General features: G+C 44.1%; 1 protein-coding gene across 2 annotated transcripts in view; it reads left to right on the top strand.

Annotated features, from left to right (window-relative positions):
* The window catches only part of LOC119466409 (uncharacterized), a 56,881-nt gene extending 50,595 nt beyond the window's left edge, over positions 1-6,286 (top strand). Inside the window, exon 7 of one of the 2 annotated variants that reach the window (XM_049657383.1) lies at positions 6,111-6,286. In XM_049657383.1, coding sequence (XP_049513340.1) covers positions 6,111-6,201 — 91 coding nt within the window. In that variant the 3' untranslated portion in view covers positions 6,202-6,286. The remainder of the gene's footprint in view (positions 1-6,110) is intronic. The other variant, XM_037726926.2, reaches the window with a different exon arrangement.
* Positions 6,287-17,661: the final 11,375 nt, after the last annotated feature.

Here is a 17,661-nt window from a genome sequence, read left to right as displayed (position 1 = left end):
GTCTTCGATCTGCGAATTCTTCGGCAAATCTCTCACTGCGGTACACCTGCCATGAAAAATTTGGCGATGAGTCTCCGTTTTTCAACTGCGACACGTGGTGCCATTTCAGCAGACACCGCACCTTTGTTCGGCGCTCCGAATTTTTAAAGCATTAAAACGTATTGCTGGCCATGAGAAGCCAGAATACGACGAGCGGGTAAAGATAAAGAAATGGCGTGACAGCCGATTTCTAGTCGAACCACTGAACATCAGCTCATTTACTGTGTAGATAAATGTTTATGCTGGCGCGGTGCCCCTCTGGCTAGCTTTTTATATTTTAAATGTGAGGCATTTTTGGCGAGCATGTCCTACTTCTACAGTATCTATCTATCTTTCCGCCTATGTCTTTATGCTCTCATGATCGTTTCGTTAACTTGGTAGGTACCAAAATAGGCTTACTATGACAAAAGTACATGATGAAGATAAGTGATAGGTCATGTAGGTCATGACAATGACCTAGCGAAAAAGATTAACACTCAAAACACACTAGAATGGGTTTGGACGTGGACACTAGTTGAATGAAACACTAAATGATGATGGTAGAAATTATAGTCATCAGCATGACTCGGCAAAAATTACAATGACTCAGCGAAAAAAGATTAACACTCAAAAGCCACTGAAATGGGTTCTGACGTGGGTACCAAGTGAAAGAATCCCTAAAGGATGATGGTAGAAGTCATAGTCATGACCATGACTTAGGAAACAGGACAGTGACTCAGCAAAAAAGTCTTAACACTCAAAAACCACTGAAATGGGTTCGGACGTGGGTACTAAGTGCAGAAAACAGTAAAGTATGATGGTAGTAATCATAGTCATGAGCATGACTCAGCATAAATGACACTGACTCAGCCAAAGAAGAATAACACTCAAAAACCACTGAAATGGGTTCGGACGTGGGTACTAAGTGAAGGAAACACTGAAGGATGATAGTAGAAGTCATAGTCATGGCCATGAGTGAGCAAAATGACAATGACTCAGCGAAAAATGTCGCAGTTTAACCCGAAAGGCGAAGCATCAATTCAGATAGCAAATTAGTAGAGAGCTATACGGAGTAAGGATAGTAGTTTTGTCAGCTGTATAAACCTGGACATGCAGCAGCACAAGTAATGCACAGAACTGTTGTCGACGCCATCGGCGTTTTGCCCGCATTCGCACCGAACGCGCGCGGCATTGGTGACTGTTGCCAGTGCCTTTGGGAGCGGCTCGGAGGTTTTCGACGAGATCAGAACAGGACACTCATCGAGCAGCGTTGGAAGTCTTTACCACCTTCTCGCCTCGCAACGTTTTTATTTATATAATTACGCATTTGGTGCCACAGCTAAATGTCGCCTCCCCTCCCTCCCGTCCCCCCCACAGCCTTTCGCGCGATGGAAGAAGTCACGTTTGCTCATATATATGGTGATTGTAAAGGAGGAAAGAGACGCTTAATTCTGGAGCCCTTCAGAGAGCGCAGCGCAGAATGCGCGTTTGCTCTCCGCCATGCATTCGCTCCCCGTGAAAGTGCGCGTCCCTCGCACGCTTTCACTCGCACGTATAGCATACAGTGCGCGGCAACAATTTAATCGCCGTTGACGTCATGCGGAACCTCATGGCGACGCCGACGGCAGAAATCCGCTTTAAATGTCCATAAGAAGCTTGAGAACAAGTTGAGGACCGCACAAAGAGTGATGAAACGAAAAATGTTAGGCCTAATGTTATGAGACAGGAAGAGGGCTGTGTGGATCAGAGAACAAACGGGGATAGCCGATATCCTAGTTGACATTAAGCGGAAAAAGTGGAGCTGGGCGGGCCATGTAATGCGTAGGATGGAAAATCGGTGGACAATTAGGGTTACTGAATGGACACCAAAAGAAGGGAAGCGCCAGTCGAGAATGGCAGAAAACTAGGTAAAGTGATGAAGTTAGGAAATTTGCAGGCGCAAGTTGGAATCAGCTAGCGCAAGACAGGGGTAATTGGAGATCGCAAGGAGAGGCGTTTGTCCTGCAGTGGACATAGCGGTTGATAATGATGATAATTGCTATCGCAATAAAAAGATTAACAGTCAAAAACCACTGAAATGGGTTGGGACGTGAGTACTAAGTGAAGAAAACATCCAAGTATGATGGTAGAAGTCATAGTCATGAGCATGACTCGGCATAAATGAATGACTCAGTGAAAAAAGGTTGACATTCAAAAACCAATGTAATGTGTTCAAATGTGGTACTAAGTGGAAGAAAAGGCTTAAGGTTGATGGTCGAAGTCATTGTCATGAGCATGACGAAGGGTTTTGCCTTAATGTCACTTAGGTGTAGCTAAAGGGACTCCTGAGGATTCATGACATAAATGTCATGACATGCGTGTCATGTAGGTCATGAAAGAGCCGCCTACGTCTTGGTGCTCTCATGGTCGTTTCATTAACTTGGTAGGCTCTCCCACACACTGCTTCGCATCACATCGATTCCCACAGTGTGGGATCTGCCTGCTTTTTTTAACAGCGCCTTAGTAGTACAGAGCCACATAAAACAGCCGGGTAGACTGCCGTCGCCTTGAGATCTTTAGTGCAAAGCATGTGCCCACTAATAGAATACTAATGACTGCTGGGGTTTTGCGTGTCAAAACCATGATATCATTACGAGGCACGCCGTAGTGCAGGGCTCCGGAAATTTTGAACACCTGGGGTTCTTTGACGCACACTGATAACGCACAGTACACGGGCCTCTAGCATTTTCGCCTACATCGAGAATGCGACCGCCGCAGTCCGGATCGAACCTGCGTATTTCGAGTTAGCAGCCAAGCACTATAACCACTAGGCCGTCGCGGCGGACACTAATAGAAAACTTGTCCCTTTTGATACTTGACGCTGCATTGAGTTGTCATTGAAAGCAGACAAACCGTTGCTTCGCGTGGTGAAACTCAAAAACTGATCGGCAAGCTTTCGGACAGGATGTCTAACGATGCAATTCTTCTTGCTATATCTTGTGATGGCGCTCCTTCAGGCATTGTGATCGCCTATAGCAAGCATGGAAATAACACGTTCCGCGTGGTTACAGAAAGTAACAAAAACACGTGCCAGCAGCAGTGAACGATAAGCACGCTCAAAAAAAAGGTCTGGCTGCTATGCGTTATCTGTCTGACCGGGCAAAGCGAGCAGTGTAGGCTTCACACCGACTGCCACGCCCCCAGCGTGCCCCCGTCGAACTGAATGCATGACGGATTAAATAAAGCGACCCCTACCGCCAAACGGTACATGTAATCAGCTAGTACGCAGCGAGCAAGTAAAAAGACATAACTGCGAGCCTGAAAGGACGCGCACGAGCACCGCGATGTCTCGACCCAAGACGTTCAACATGAGATGGCGCGGCGATGCAGTTTTATCTGATTTTGGCCGCCGCTCCCGCGCCCTGGCTTATTTTGCTGCTGGGTGTACATGTGTTCGGACACAAGTCATGAATTGGCATGCTAACGGCAAAGTCCGAGATAGAACTCAACTCCTGTAAGTGCTCAAAGGTTTCAATTATGTTATGCATCCAGCCACCAATACAAAGTATGTGCCTCAAACCACGACTGCTGGATAAAAAAAAAAGGTGTGGCCTGCTGTGTCAGGCGGGCTGTCGTGGGAGCGAATGCGACAGCCGTAGTTTCATTCGCGGCCGTTTGGCTGGCATGGACGGCGCTAGCTGTCAGGGATGGCACGTGTTAGCTTCCACGGGCAACGGCGTTCCTGGTGCATTTCTGACGCTTTTTCTACGCTGTTCCCAGACAACAGTGCTTGACACGTGGCGCCATGGCGGATCACGCCGTTTTCGATGTACGTGGTAGGCCACACTTTTTTTTATCTAGCGGCCGTGCTGAAACTCTGTGTGGGAATATAATATTGTATTGATCGCTGTTTTGCATTGATACTAAAGTATTTTGATTGGTCATATGAACAGTAAAGAAAATACAGCGGAACCCCGTCGATACGTTCTTTGCTGTTGCGTCTTCCCAGATGTTGCGTTTTCATTGTCCCGACTTAAAGCCTATTGATCTTAATCTATAATGTTCGCATTTGATAAGGCAATCAAGGAGTACAGGAGGCATACGTAAATATCGCAGGAAATATTTACCAAGGTTCCACAGCTACATTGGTTCTCCACAAGAAAAGTAGCAGGTTACCTATCAAGAAAGGGGTCAGGCAAGACCACACCTCTCCAATGCTATTCACTGCATGCATAGAAGAAATATTTAAGCTGTTAGACTGGAAAGGCTTAGGAGTGAGGATCAACAGCGAATTTCTCAGCAACCTTTGGTTTGCAGATGACATTGTCCTATTCAGCAACAATGGGGATGAATTACGACAAATGATTGAGGACCTTAACCAAGAAAGTGTGAGAGTGGGGTTGAAGATTAATATGCAGAGAACAAAGTAATGTTCAATAGCCTGGCAAGGGATTAGAATTCATGATCGCCAGTCAGCCTCTAGAGTCTGTAAAGTACGTTTATCTAGGTCAATTAATCACGGGGGATCCTGATCACGATATGGAAACTTACAAAAGAACAAGATTGGGTTGGAGTGAATATGGCAGGCATTGCCAAATCCTGACTGGGAGCTTGCTGCTGTCGTGGAAAAGTGTAGAATCATTGCATTCTATCGGTGCTAACATATGGGACAGAAAATTGGAGGTTAACAAAGAAGCTCGAGAACAAGTTAAGGACCGTACAAAGAGCGATGGAACGAAAAATGCTAGGCCTAACGTTGAGAGACGGGAAGAGAGCGGTGTGGATCAGCATTCAAATGGGGATAGCCGATATTCTAGCTGACATTAAGAAAAGAAATGGAGCTGTGCTTTCCATGTAATGCGTAGAGTAGATAACCGGTGGACCATTAGAGTTACCGAATGGGTGCCAAGAGAAGGGAAGCACAGTTGAGGATGGCAGAAAACTATTTGGGGTGATGAAGTTGGGAAATTTGCAGGCCCAAGTTGGAATCAGCTAGCGCAAGACGGGTAATTGGTCCTGCAGTGGACGTAAATATTGGCTGATGGTAATACCTCATTATTCTATAATGTTCCCGCATCTTGCACTGCGTTTTAACGCATAAAATTTAGTACTGCATAAGCAAATTCGCTCTTGCCTGTTGCTATGAAGATGGTAAATGTATGCTCACGGTTAAGCCTGTCAAGCCCTGCCCGTAGCATCGCCCCAAAATGCAGAAGTATGCGAAGCGGTGTTACGTGGTACAGCATATTAAGATTGGAAAGGGGCCACTGTTACGAAACATAGTTTTACTATGCATGTATCGGCTGCAATTATAGCACAAGCACAGAGGCATCTAATAACTGTACTGGAAGCCATTTATAGCTGTTTCTGACGTTGCTGTGGCGATTTGGAGCCTTCCTCACTGTCACGTTTTTTTCCACAGGCTCTTGGAAAAGAGATAAACAGGGTTTTACTCTAATGCTTATGGAAAGTTTCACGTGACAAGTGTTGCAGAACATTTAGCTTGCTTCACAGAAAATTGGTGTAGCTTTGTATCAGTCTAAGTGTTCACGCCAAAATGAGTGCTTTTGGCTAGTTATTGCAGCTTAAATGTTACTGTCATTTGATCAGTATTATCGGGCTCAATATGAGTTGCAACATGGCATACACCCGTCAGTTCTTTCAGAAATAAAAATGGCAGGTGTCATTTTTCTTGACAGACAAACCGGGATAAACCAGTAATCAGAACTGTGTTCAGCAATCTATTTTTGTGTAGTCACTGCCATGCTACCATAAGGGCACTGTATAACAGGGATCATGGCAGCACCTACACGAACAAAAAAAGAACAACAGAATTTCATGTTGTAACTCGTATTGAGCGCAATAGTGTACTGCAAGCCCCTCATAATGACCAGATCATACATTCCTGTCATATTCTGTGTTTGCCTTAGGTAATCGAAGGACTACATGTTGTGAATCAAAAGTAGTCTGTTTAGTACCAGAAATCAATTTTTAAAAGTGTGCCTGCAGTTACTATTTACTCTGGCGTTTCGTTGTTTGCAAAGTAGCTATCCCTCTCCAACCTATGTAAGGCTGGGATCCACTAATTATAGTTTTTTTTTTTGCCACTATAGGTATGTAATGGAGGGCAGAAAAGAAGAAAGGGAACGCCTGCTGGAACGTTTGGAAGGCCTTTTGGAAAGGCTAGAGAGGAAGACACCATAAAAGCTCACAGAAAAGTCTTTTCGGTTAATTTTGTGAAATAAAATGTGCACAAGCATCCTTATGTGCAGAAAAGTCTTTTCGATTAGTTTTGTGAAATAAAATATGCACAAGCATCCTTATGTTCAAATAGTGCATTTGTGTCAATTTTCGTAACATTTCTTGGATCAACTCTTCCAATAGCTACCTGTGCATTGTCTAAATGCATAGGCGGAAAGTTTTAATTTTACCGGGGGAGGGGGGGGGGGGCTGGGACCTGACCAGCTTTCCGAACGCTACCCATGTATGCATATATATATATATATACATATATACAGTATAACCTCGCTGGTACGTTCCCGCTTCATACGATTACCAGGCTCCTTTGTTCGCAATCGCAAAATATAAACATAACTCCATAGAGAAATGTGTTAACACTTTCGTGACCGCGGGAAAATTGGTAGTTTTCGGGTAGTCTGGCTATTATTTTTTTTCCTGCCACAGGAAATGATTCATGTTGAAGTGTATGGTATCAAATTGTAGAAGAAGAAATTATCTGTCCAACGGTATTAATTTCAAACAGCATATTAAAAATACTACTAAAAAAATTATCAAAACAAAAAATCGCATCAAGAACGAGAAAGAACGATAAAAACATCAATGCTGCTTTGCACAAAAAAAATATCTTAAAAAATCGAAATATACATTTTCAAGAAAATGGTTATATGAAATCAGCCTGCAAATATAAGCTCTGTATCTACAGAAGTTCTTGAGGCACACGGGTACACACAGCACTTCGGAGCGCGATTCCAAGGTGCACTCCCGGCCGTCTTCGTGGACAAAACTCGACTCTCTGCGCGACCGCCGGTAAATGATCCCGTCCGAACGACGTTTACATCTTGCAGATAAAAACTGTGACCTTTAGAACACGGCGGAAATCCTTACGTCGATGCGCGGCAGCGATAACACGGTCCGAGAAGAAAGCAAAACTCAACGGCGGATACCCGTCGATGTTCCAGAGCGGTTTGCCGCACTTTCTTCGTCCGTAATGAAGTCCGACGAATCGAAGTCGTCTTCCGAGTCTGTGATGCTACGATCATCCACAAATTCGAGCCCAGATGCGTCGGAAACCGTCGAAACTCGTCGTTTCCGTGGAGCAGACGCGCGCGACGTAGATGCCAAACGACGAGCACTCATCACCCCGACTATGCAGGTGCTTTAAATATCCCCGCGCGGTGGAAAAGAGAAACACAAAACCGAAACCGATAAAATAGTCTCTCTTTTAACCCGCTCGATGGCGCTAGCTGTCCGGAGTGCTCGGAGAGGCGCGAAAATTGAACTTGTACCATCGACAACATACTGTCGACGGAAATAGGCGCGGTCACGAAAGTGTTAATACGTTCTGGTTAATACATTCCCGGAAAGTACGATTATGCGGCAGCAACGTTCAGCATTGCAGCAAACTGCGGTCATATGATACGTTCTGCAGCGAAAAATTATCATTCAGGTGTGCAAAAAGGCTGCTCTTATGTGCTTGTGAAGCGCTAAGTGGCAAACGCGCGGGAAGTACCTTGAATAGGCCTAATTCCAGCGCAAACACATCGCTGTAATCCGTCAATACAGCCTCTAAGTTCACAGTCTCCTTTTGACTTGCTGAACTTGACAAGCAAAGAACGGGAACTCCCAAGTTGTTTAGCTTTTGAATGAGATCCCGGCCGCATAAACATGGCCCCGATTGATGAAGCACTGTCACTGGCGTCGTAATGGTCTTGTCACCGTACGACACAGGAAGGGTCAGCTTAGCGGCCACTGGCAGTGGTCCCAAGTAGCATGACAGCTTCAATTTCGATTTCTCAAGCGGTGGCCAGCTTGAGAAATCGAAATTGAAGCTGTTCAAGCCCAGGAAAATACACATACTGGTGAGCCAGTTTCTACTTCCATGACGAGGTCCACACCACCCCAGTTGAACTTGCGCCATACTGACCCAACGATCTGGTCCTTGACGACGGACTCTTGCTTCAGAGAGGACAACTGCAAAGACAGTGTTTGGTTGTCCTCCGAATTTGGATGGCCTGTAATGGCAAACATCTTTTGCTTCCGCTTGCCTTTTGAGCAGCATAAGGCTGCTAAATGCCCCTTCCTTCCACACTGAAAACATTTAGCATTCTTGAACGTACAGGTCGCTTCAGAGTGCTCCCGGCTGCTGCAGCGGTTGCACGGTTTCGACGGTTGACAGGGTGCGTACAGGTCCTTGAAATCCTTGAAAACCCTTGAAATTGAAAAGTGTGTTTTCAAGGCCCTTGAAAGTCCTGGAATTTTTTTCCTTCCTTGAAAATCCTTGAATTTCATGAGCAATGCACTCTGATATCGACATTGCGACCTCCTTTCTGTGGTAGATCGGCGTTGATCTGACAAACTCCCCATTTCAGAAATAATACGCCAGCGTGAGCACACATGGTTCCGTTTTGCAGAACTGCATGTAAAAAATAGAAGGCTTCTCCACGTCAAACAGCGAACGGAGCAAGAGACCCGTGCCGCGTTTCGGTACTGGCTCTGCTGGCAGTGTTTATGCTGCTTTCCTCACCGTATCGTATGTTTCACTCCTCGCCCGTCGGTCTGCCTCGTTCCACTTTCACTCTTGCGCTCGAGGTGAAGCTAAAGAGAGCTATAGTGGAGCAACTTTACCACTGATGCTCAGTGCCTTTGGGTGGAACATTACCTATGCTGAATGTTTCAGAAATGTTTGATGAACCAGCCCAGCTAATACTGCAGAAGCCTGAGCAGCTGTTGTGAGTGTTCGTTGTGTAAACTTTTAATATTGCAGACTTGAGAAATGATCAAGACAAGACATGTTTTACAAAATTGCAATATCCATCTATTTGTTATAATATAATGGATGTGTAGCAAGACTACATTGAATGGTTTGGAAATGTACGCTAGACTTGCCGAGTTGATACTGGAGAAGTCAGAGTAGCTGTTGGGAGCATTCATTGTGTTTCGTGAACTTTTTTTTTTTTTTTGGTATTGTGAACTTGCAAAGTATTCAAGGCTAGACATTATTAACATCATGGGGATGTACATTCATTTTTTATTTTAGTGCAATAACCCAATGCTGAATGTTTTGAATATTTTTGGTGAACTTTACCCAGCCTATACTGGAGAAATCTCAGCCGCTGTTGTAAGCATTCATTTTGTGTTGTGATCTCGAGAAGTTGTCAAGGCTAGATATTTTTATTGTAATTGTGACATACATTTATTTATTGTAAGTGCAATAAACCTAGTCATTTTTGGAAATGTTGGAGTAAGGCTAATCCAACTTCCACAGACTAATCCAACGCGTGTCTACCGTGATACCGAAGACAAACCATGTGCGGAAAGTGGCAACACCAGGCTACACCGCGTTGGAGCCTTCGCTGCGATGATGATGATTTAACGGCATCCCCTTTGAAACGAGGTATGCAATGCATGATAAAGATTAAGGAGATGTGTACAAAAGTGCTAGATAAAAATATCTAGCATTTTTCTATACATCTCCTTAATCTTTTCTTTCCCCTTCAAAATCTACCTTGTACCGCTACCTATGATTGCAAGAGATCCAGTCGTATCAATCTCTTACCTGCTTTTTTCCCACGAATACACTAAATGTCTCTCGCTTATCTCGACTGATGACCGGTTGATGCTTCCGTCTACTTTAAACCCAAGCGCCTCTCATTACCCGCAGTTCCCATTGGGTGAATGCCTTCACATTCCATTAAGATGTGCTGAATGGTCTCCGGATTTTTGCTGCAACATGCACATGCCTCATCTAGTTCCGAATATTTGCTCTGGTATATTTTTGTCCTTAGGCAACCGGCTCGAGCCTCAAATTTGCACTGTGACTACCGAAGCGCTCCCTGTCGGCGCTTGTTAGTGCCACGGTGCACTACTTCGCTGCATTCACCGCTCCTAGATGACAGTGCCAACTCTGTCAAAAAGCATATTTGACTCGTTGGCTCTGACGTCACATCCGTTAGGAAGACGGTAAAATACTTTCGTGTTAACAAGTTATGCGTATAAATGAACGTATACTGTGCATCTCATTTTTCTTGCGTTACCAAGCGACAAGCCAATGACACGCCACCGAAGTGAGCGAGGCCGACTGCATGTGCATGTGAGCGTTCACATGTTCGGCGACCTGTCATTTTTTTTTTTTTTGAGGGGACGTAGCTCTGGTTTCTTGGTTTCTCGGCATATTCACGTCTTCCTTCTGCACTTCGACATGGCACTGCGCTATTGGACCACGGCAGGTGAGAAAGTTTGACAGTCTTCGCAACACTTCAAGCAATTTAGGCTTAGGTCACGGCACCGGGCGTTGTGATGCAGTTAGAGAAAAACAGCTCGGTCATTGTGCCGAATTAGTTTGTCGTGTACTGAATCTTACTGGGACATATTTGCGACGCTTTCTACAGGCCCAAACATTATTGTAACTTATTGCGGTACTTTTTGGGCATGCTGGCCGCACCGAGTGTTGTGATGCATGTTAGCGAACGACAGCTTGGCCATTGTGGTGCAGTTAGTTTGGCGTGTACTGAATCTCATTGGGACAATTGTGACGCATTGCCTTGGTCCGAACATTACTATAACTTACTTCGTTACCTTTTGGGCACGCTGGCCGCACAGGGCGTCATGATGCAGTTAGCGAAATACAGGCCGGCCCGGCCGCTGTGGTGCAGTTAGTTTAACGTTGGTGAGTTTCGTGTGGACTGAATTTTGCGAGGCCAAGTGTGTGACGTTTTTTTTTTTTTTAGTGCCACCAACAAATGCCTTCTTTCGGTAATCACCCTGGTCGAAAACGCGACGAGTGACTGCCAAGAGGGATAACAGGGGAATGTGTTGCTTGCGCTGGCAGAACGCGCAAAAAATTACGCTGAGGAGCTCAATAACCAGGAAGTTGTAACTCAAAAATTTTGTCTTCTGAACGAGTTAAAACAAGCTTTGCACCCTCGCATTTGCCATTAATGTGAATATAAGGCATTCCATAGAGAAGCAAATTCAACAAGAGTGTACACTCCCATAGAGCCTAGCTGCCGAATTGACTGTAGCGCACCAAGCAGCCGATGTGAATACCTGAACCAGACTTCAGGTATGCGTTCACCCAGTGTTGTTGCACCGAATAAGCAGCAGTAGTTCCCGTACTAAGCTCCACAGGATGGCATCAGAAGAAAAAAATAATAAATTACAAGCATGTCATTTTGATATAGACTACAGGAAAACTGCACTGTGACATTCCTACTGAGCTACTTCCCCCAACGCTACTTTACAATACAAATAACACACGGTTTTCTGAAAATAATAACCTCTTGCTTCTAAAAGTAAACACTAACTACGGTAAAATGACAGCCTTCTTTTCTGCAATTTCGTTTTGGAATTCTCTGCCGTCAAATATTAAATCAAGCCCTTCGCTACACTGTTTCCGTCGGCTTCTAAAACAGTTTTTACTAACAACATACATTAACTAATACATATATGTGTATGTGTGTGAGTATGTATGTATGTATATATATATATATATATATATATACATATATGTGTGTGTGTGTGTGTGTATATATGCGCATACATTATGGTTTATCAACTTTTTATTGTTTTTCTCGGTTTGTGTTCCTGTATCTGGCAATTGGCTGTATATACTGGAATATTATTGGCAATTGGCTGTATATACATTAAGTTTGTTGCTGTGTTGAATTGCGCACGGTTGATGTTATGTAATCATTATATTCCTATTCAATTATTCCTATGTTTGAAATTACATATGTATTTCAAAGTAGAATTGTTGTTGCTCTTTTCTGTGTAATCTTCAACTACCGGATGATTGATTAATTACTTCTATTTTGTTTATTTGCATTTTTCCATAATCGCAAGCCTTAGGTGATGTGATATTTTTTTATTCATTTACTTTGGTTATATTGATTTGTATTTTCCCGCTATTTTTACCTTAGTTGCTAATCGTATGCTCTACATTTTTATGCATGTACTAACAGGAGGTCCCCCTGACAGTTTTTACTTTGGGACCTCCTTCTGTATTACTATTACTTTGTAACTGTTTTAATGTATAATAATAAAATGATTGAAAAATGATTGAAATGAGAGGCAAAATGTATGAAAGTAGTGAATGGGCGACATTACGAACAAAGGCAATTCGCTTTTACAAACATGGCGTATAAAACACCTGACTCATCCCAAACAATATCATGCATAAGATAAGAGGAAAACAACTGATTTACAAGCATTCCACCACTCCCGGGCCTTATTTTCTGCTTTTTAGGAACAAAAATACATGTGGCGTTTTCAACACAACTTGGCCTCAGCTGACGCGATGGTGCGCCACGTACACAGGCCAGAACAGGCACCCACCCACGAAACACAAGACCTCTTAAAAACGTCTTGAAATGACTACAAACGGCTATATACGTCTTGGGCTACGATAAGACTGAATATAGAATTTCTTCTAAACATAACCTAAGTGCCTGAAATATACTAGTAGGTGATCTATCTGCGGTAACAACCCACTACTGGTGTCACCAGAGTCTACTTTGGAAAACGCAGTCAGAACGTCTTAACTCAAGAACTTTTTGAGGTGTTTTTGTCTGAAAGTGCATCAAGTGCCAAACAGGATGTTAAAAGTATGGTGACCATTGGCATTAACGAACAAAAGACGCCGCCAAAAACACGAACTCATAAGAAGCAACATAATAAGATGGCTTCACTGTTGAATAATTTCACACCGGAACTTCATCAATCAAGGCTGTGTTTCCATTTTCAACCCAGGGTGCATACACGATGTCTGGAAACAATTCTTCCATGCACGCGTAGCAAGGGCTGACAGCAGGAGTGAAATGCCGGGGTCACAGTGATCGCAGCGTGGTGGCTAGCACTGTGATTGCAGTGGTGTCACAGGGATAGCCACCACGCTGCGATCACATTGGTTAAGTAGACAGGCTCTAAATTTGTCATGCATCCCATTCCATGCTCGAAACACTGGGAGACAAGGAGTTTGAAAAAAAAAGGCTGCTGGCTACCGCTGGCACATGCAAAGTCTCGGTCTTGGGCTCGTACCTTATGCTAGTTATGTGCCGTTCTAAGCTGCTCTGTACATTTATTGGATATCAACTGGAGTCATTTAGCTTTGCTGATGCTTTGTGCCGTGTGTTTTTCATCACTGCTTCATGACATCGACTGTACTGTGCGTTTTCGCCAACAGCTTACTACCACATTGTCGGGATCTCCGTTTGCCGCCTTCGTTGCTCTGGACATGTCTTTGTACAGGTGCCCACAAAATAACTCGAGAAACGCCAGACCGGGGGCCGCTCGTTGGTGGAGCACACCCGCGGAAAAATACAGCCTTGGTATATACAGCCTGCGGCATCCCTAGCAAGCAAGCCTCGCTCCCTAGTGCATCTAGATGCGCGTTGCTACGGTGGCTAGATGGGTAGGTGTGCCGACCGAGCTTAGTTCACCATTTCCCCGCATCATGACGCAGAAGTGAAGCTGCAGGCAGTCTAACGGTTCAGCCGCGCGCAACGTCGGCTGCGCTGTGTAGACTAGCAGCGTGTTTGATAGTATTGCTGCCTCTGCTTTAGCATTGAAGTACGCATTGTATAATGCGGTTTTGAGCAGTGTAGGCAAAGCAAGAATGGGGAAATTTGTTATTGTTGCCTAGTCAGAAGACACGATATGCTGAAGCCAATTTTCTTGCTTGGCAAATGGTCACATTTATTGGTATAAACGAGGCATTCCAGCCCACTGCATTGAAGACGTAGATGCATTTTTTTCATGCATAAAACAATACTGCTATTGTTTTATACAGTATATGGAAATGTGTTCTTCTTCTTTCTGGGGTTTTACGTGCCAAAACCAGCTCTGATTATGAGGCACACCATAATGAAGGGCTATGGAATAATTTTGACCACCTGGGGTTCTTTAACGTGCACTACAATACAAGCACACGGGTGTTTTTGCATTTCACCTTCATCGAAATGCGGCCGCCGTGGCTGGGATTCGATCCCGCGACCTCGTGCTCAGCAGCGCAATGCCTTGGCTGAATGGAAACGTGTTTACATGATATTTAGTTAGTTCTAATGTTTAAGTTTTGAGAAATCCAGCTATTGTGTTTATTGCTGCCTCAGTAACGGTTTTTAAATTGTTACAAGACGAATAGTGTTGGTGAGTGCATATGGTTCACTATTTCGTTGCAATAAAGTAATGCAATACGTCTTGGACTAGATTGAATAATATATTTAAAATACAAGAAAAGTGCTCGTAACTTGAGTCAGCAGATGCACCAACATAAATAGCCTAGCGCCAGCAAGGTCGCAAAGTTGGTCCATCACATCATAACATTATTCACAGCACACACCTCCATTTCAGGTGCTTCCTCTCCTACCTGTTACTTTCGCACACCATGTTATTGCCCTTGACAAGAAAGCAAAGGCGTGTAATTGAATAGAGCTTCCCAACATCGTTTGTGAGCTCTTTCTTGTGCCGCTCACAGCTGATCAAATTCGGAGGATTCATCTGCAGAAAGGATGCAAAGTCGGCAATACTGTTCCTTCATAACTTATTTAAACTGAAGCACAGCGTGAAGGCGTCTTCGAGCGATGCTACCAGTTTTTTTAGTGCTTAAGAAGGGCGCAACAGCCCTGACCTACTCATTCTGTTGAATTCAGTCACCTCCCTGAGCAATCGGAGCACTTGGTTCTTTGCAGGCAACTTCCTTGCTACATAGCCTGCATGCTATATAGAATATAAGCCTAGAGTCACTTTTCCCTGTAGCAGCGCAGCAGTACTCGATGTCGCAGGCGCTGAGCACCTCATGTGCGGCTTGCAAATTTCCAACGTCGAGGAGCTAATCGACATATCCTTTTCGGTGTACCGCTTGCTCATTAACATCGCCGATACTGAGCAAGCTACTGAGCTGCCCGGGGTGAACATTGCTGCTGTCTTTCTCACAAATTCACAGCCCGACTTGCAGTTGGGAGCGAACCAGTAAGTCTCCTTGGTGGTCTTTGCTGGAGCAATGTCGCCGCTAATCTCATAAGTAATTTTTCTGACCTGGAACATTCCACATTGCTTAGGAACTTGTAAACAGTGCGAGAGACCCAGAGCTCTTCACCTTTGAAACTGACACGAGCAGACAACATACAACTTATTCCAATACGGGCTTTATTTTTTTGCTCGCAGCCTGCCACCTGTAGCAGACGACGTGCGCTGCGGAACCTTCTACTGACCACAGCGCCAATTTTCCATCATGACACGGTGAAGCGGTGAACTACGCTCCAGATGTGCCGGTCGGCACACCTACCCATCTAACCACCGTAGCGTTGCCTTGCGCCAAAAAACTTGCGGTTTGTCCCTCTTAGCGTTGCGACAACACATCTGGGGGGAGAGGGGGGAGGGGCCTGTAGGCTACAGCGTGCTTGCGGGCTATGCAGCGTAATCTCTAAATGCATGCGTAATCCTTGTGGCGTATTCTCATCGGAATCTGCATTCATTCTACGAGATAGTCGTGCTTTCTGGATAGCTTGTGTGGATGGAATCCATGAGCGTTTATAACTTTAATTATACCTAATGTCTTGCATATCTGAATCAATTAGTTCTCCTAAAGAAACTATGAATTCATAGCTTATCTTTCATGTGGGCGAGCGCCACGGCTCACCTGTAATAGCACTGTATAGCGCACTTCTCAACCGGATTATCGTGTTGCGTGATGTATTTTAGTCCTTGTGCAATTATATTCATAGCTGCATTTACTGCTTGGGAATAAGAACTGAACTTTGTCTTTGACAGAACACGACGGCTCCTTCAACAAGGATGACTGGGTGCAGTAATAAAAGTTTTCAAAGTGACATCAAATGGCGTATTCCAACATGCCAATTTCATGCACAGGAATTAATTTTATGAATGCGGCAGTATAATAAAGGTCTCTTCAATGCTTCACAGTCACAATGAACATAGCACATATATTGTGCGCTATTTATTTACGAAATCTGGCCGCTTCGCTGCAGTTTTAGTAGGGAGTACTCTAACATTTGATCGCGTGTCTGCGTTGGTTAGTGCGAACATTCAATTTTTCGTTCAGTGTGATGATACGTTGCTAATCAAGGGGGTGTTCAGGTGTGTGAGTTGAATGTTTAACACAAAAAAAAATGTTCATTGGGGTCTTATATCGATTGCTAAGATGACTTTGACAGCGAAAGCTTTAATGAACTGACGTCACTTCCTTTGCGATTGTTTGCTTATGTAGGTAAATAATTGAATAACTACTATTTGGTCGTAATTCGGTTTAATTGTCTTACTTGATGTTACGGAGTCTTTAATTGATCCGAATTCGTATGTAACTGCCCTTGAAACTCTTAATTAGTCTTAATTTGGTGTGACCAGTCTTAACACGGAGTCTCGAATTGATGTTAAGTAGTCTCTATTACTGTTTGCAACCCTTAATTACTTTTAATTTATCGTAATTATAGTAATTCACTTTAGCACACTTTAATAAAGGTGTATGATGTCTGTGTTCTGGTCTTGTTAATTACCCTAATTACATTTAATTAGTCTTTTGGACTCTTTACTTACTCTTAATTACTTTTAGCTACTTGGTGCTTAATTCACTTTTAAATGCTTTATTGAACAGTAGAGGTGCACTATGCCGCTTTCTGATTTTTGCTACCGCAAGTGTTGTCCACGATAGTCACATTCCGCAACTAATGAGCCAGTTAAGCGTTTCGCTTTAAAAGACGCCGATGCACAGTAACGCGCTCGCACAGCAAAGCTTATGCTCTATCGCGTGCACACGCACGCACACAGTGTTTTAGAGACCGCACAGCCCCCCTGTGACAACAGCAAAAGGCACCCAACGATATTCTTTTGAGCAAGGCAACACCTATTTAGATGCACTGGGGAGCGAGGCGAGCTTGCTAGGGAGACCGTGCATGCGCAAACCCTGGCACTACTTTTTCACCGGCGTTCTCTGCTGGCGGAAGGCCACCGGTCCGGCGTTCCGAGTTATTTTGTGGGCACCTGTACGTCGTACGTTCGGATAGCACTTTTTCCGGTAAGTTAAATCATTTACTTTTAGTTTTTCGCCAACAATGTCTCAATTTGTTGGGTGTTAACCACGACAATTATTGATGGTTGGGTTCTTCTGCCCCGCCGGTTTTCGGCATCTTTCTTTTTATATGAGGGTTCTGCTTGTTTATAGTCTGTATGGTTAGTGTAGCAAGAAACAACTGAAGGCAGTGCAAAATTACGGTGCATTGGTTGTAATTATGAACCAGACTAAACTTGCACTATTTTGGGTATTTTTGTTCTTGCATGGGTTACAGCTTTGCGTGCGTGTGCGCGAGTGACTTTACAGCTTGTAGCGTTCCCACGTTTTAGCAAAACAAAAAGATTTCCACAATGCTGACTTGTTTTATAGTGTTAAAAGCAGTCAGCAGCTGATTTAAAAAT

This window comes from Dermacentor silvarum, chromosome 10, assembly GCF_013339745.2.
Source record: "Dermacentor silvarum isolate Dsil-2018 chromosome 10, BIME_Dsil_1.4, whole genome shotgun sequence".
Classification (NCBI taxonomy): domain Eukaryota; kingdom Metazoa; phylum Arthropoda; class Arachnida; order Ixodida; family Ixodidae; genus Dermacentor; species Dermacentor silvarum.
Note: the sequence above shows the minus strand (reverse complement) of the source record. Positions and strands in the feature narration are given on the sequence as shown.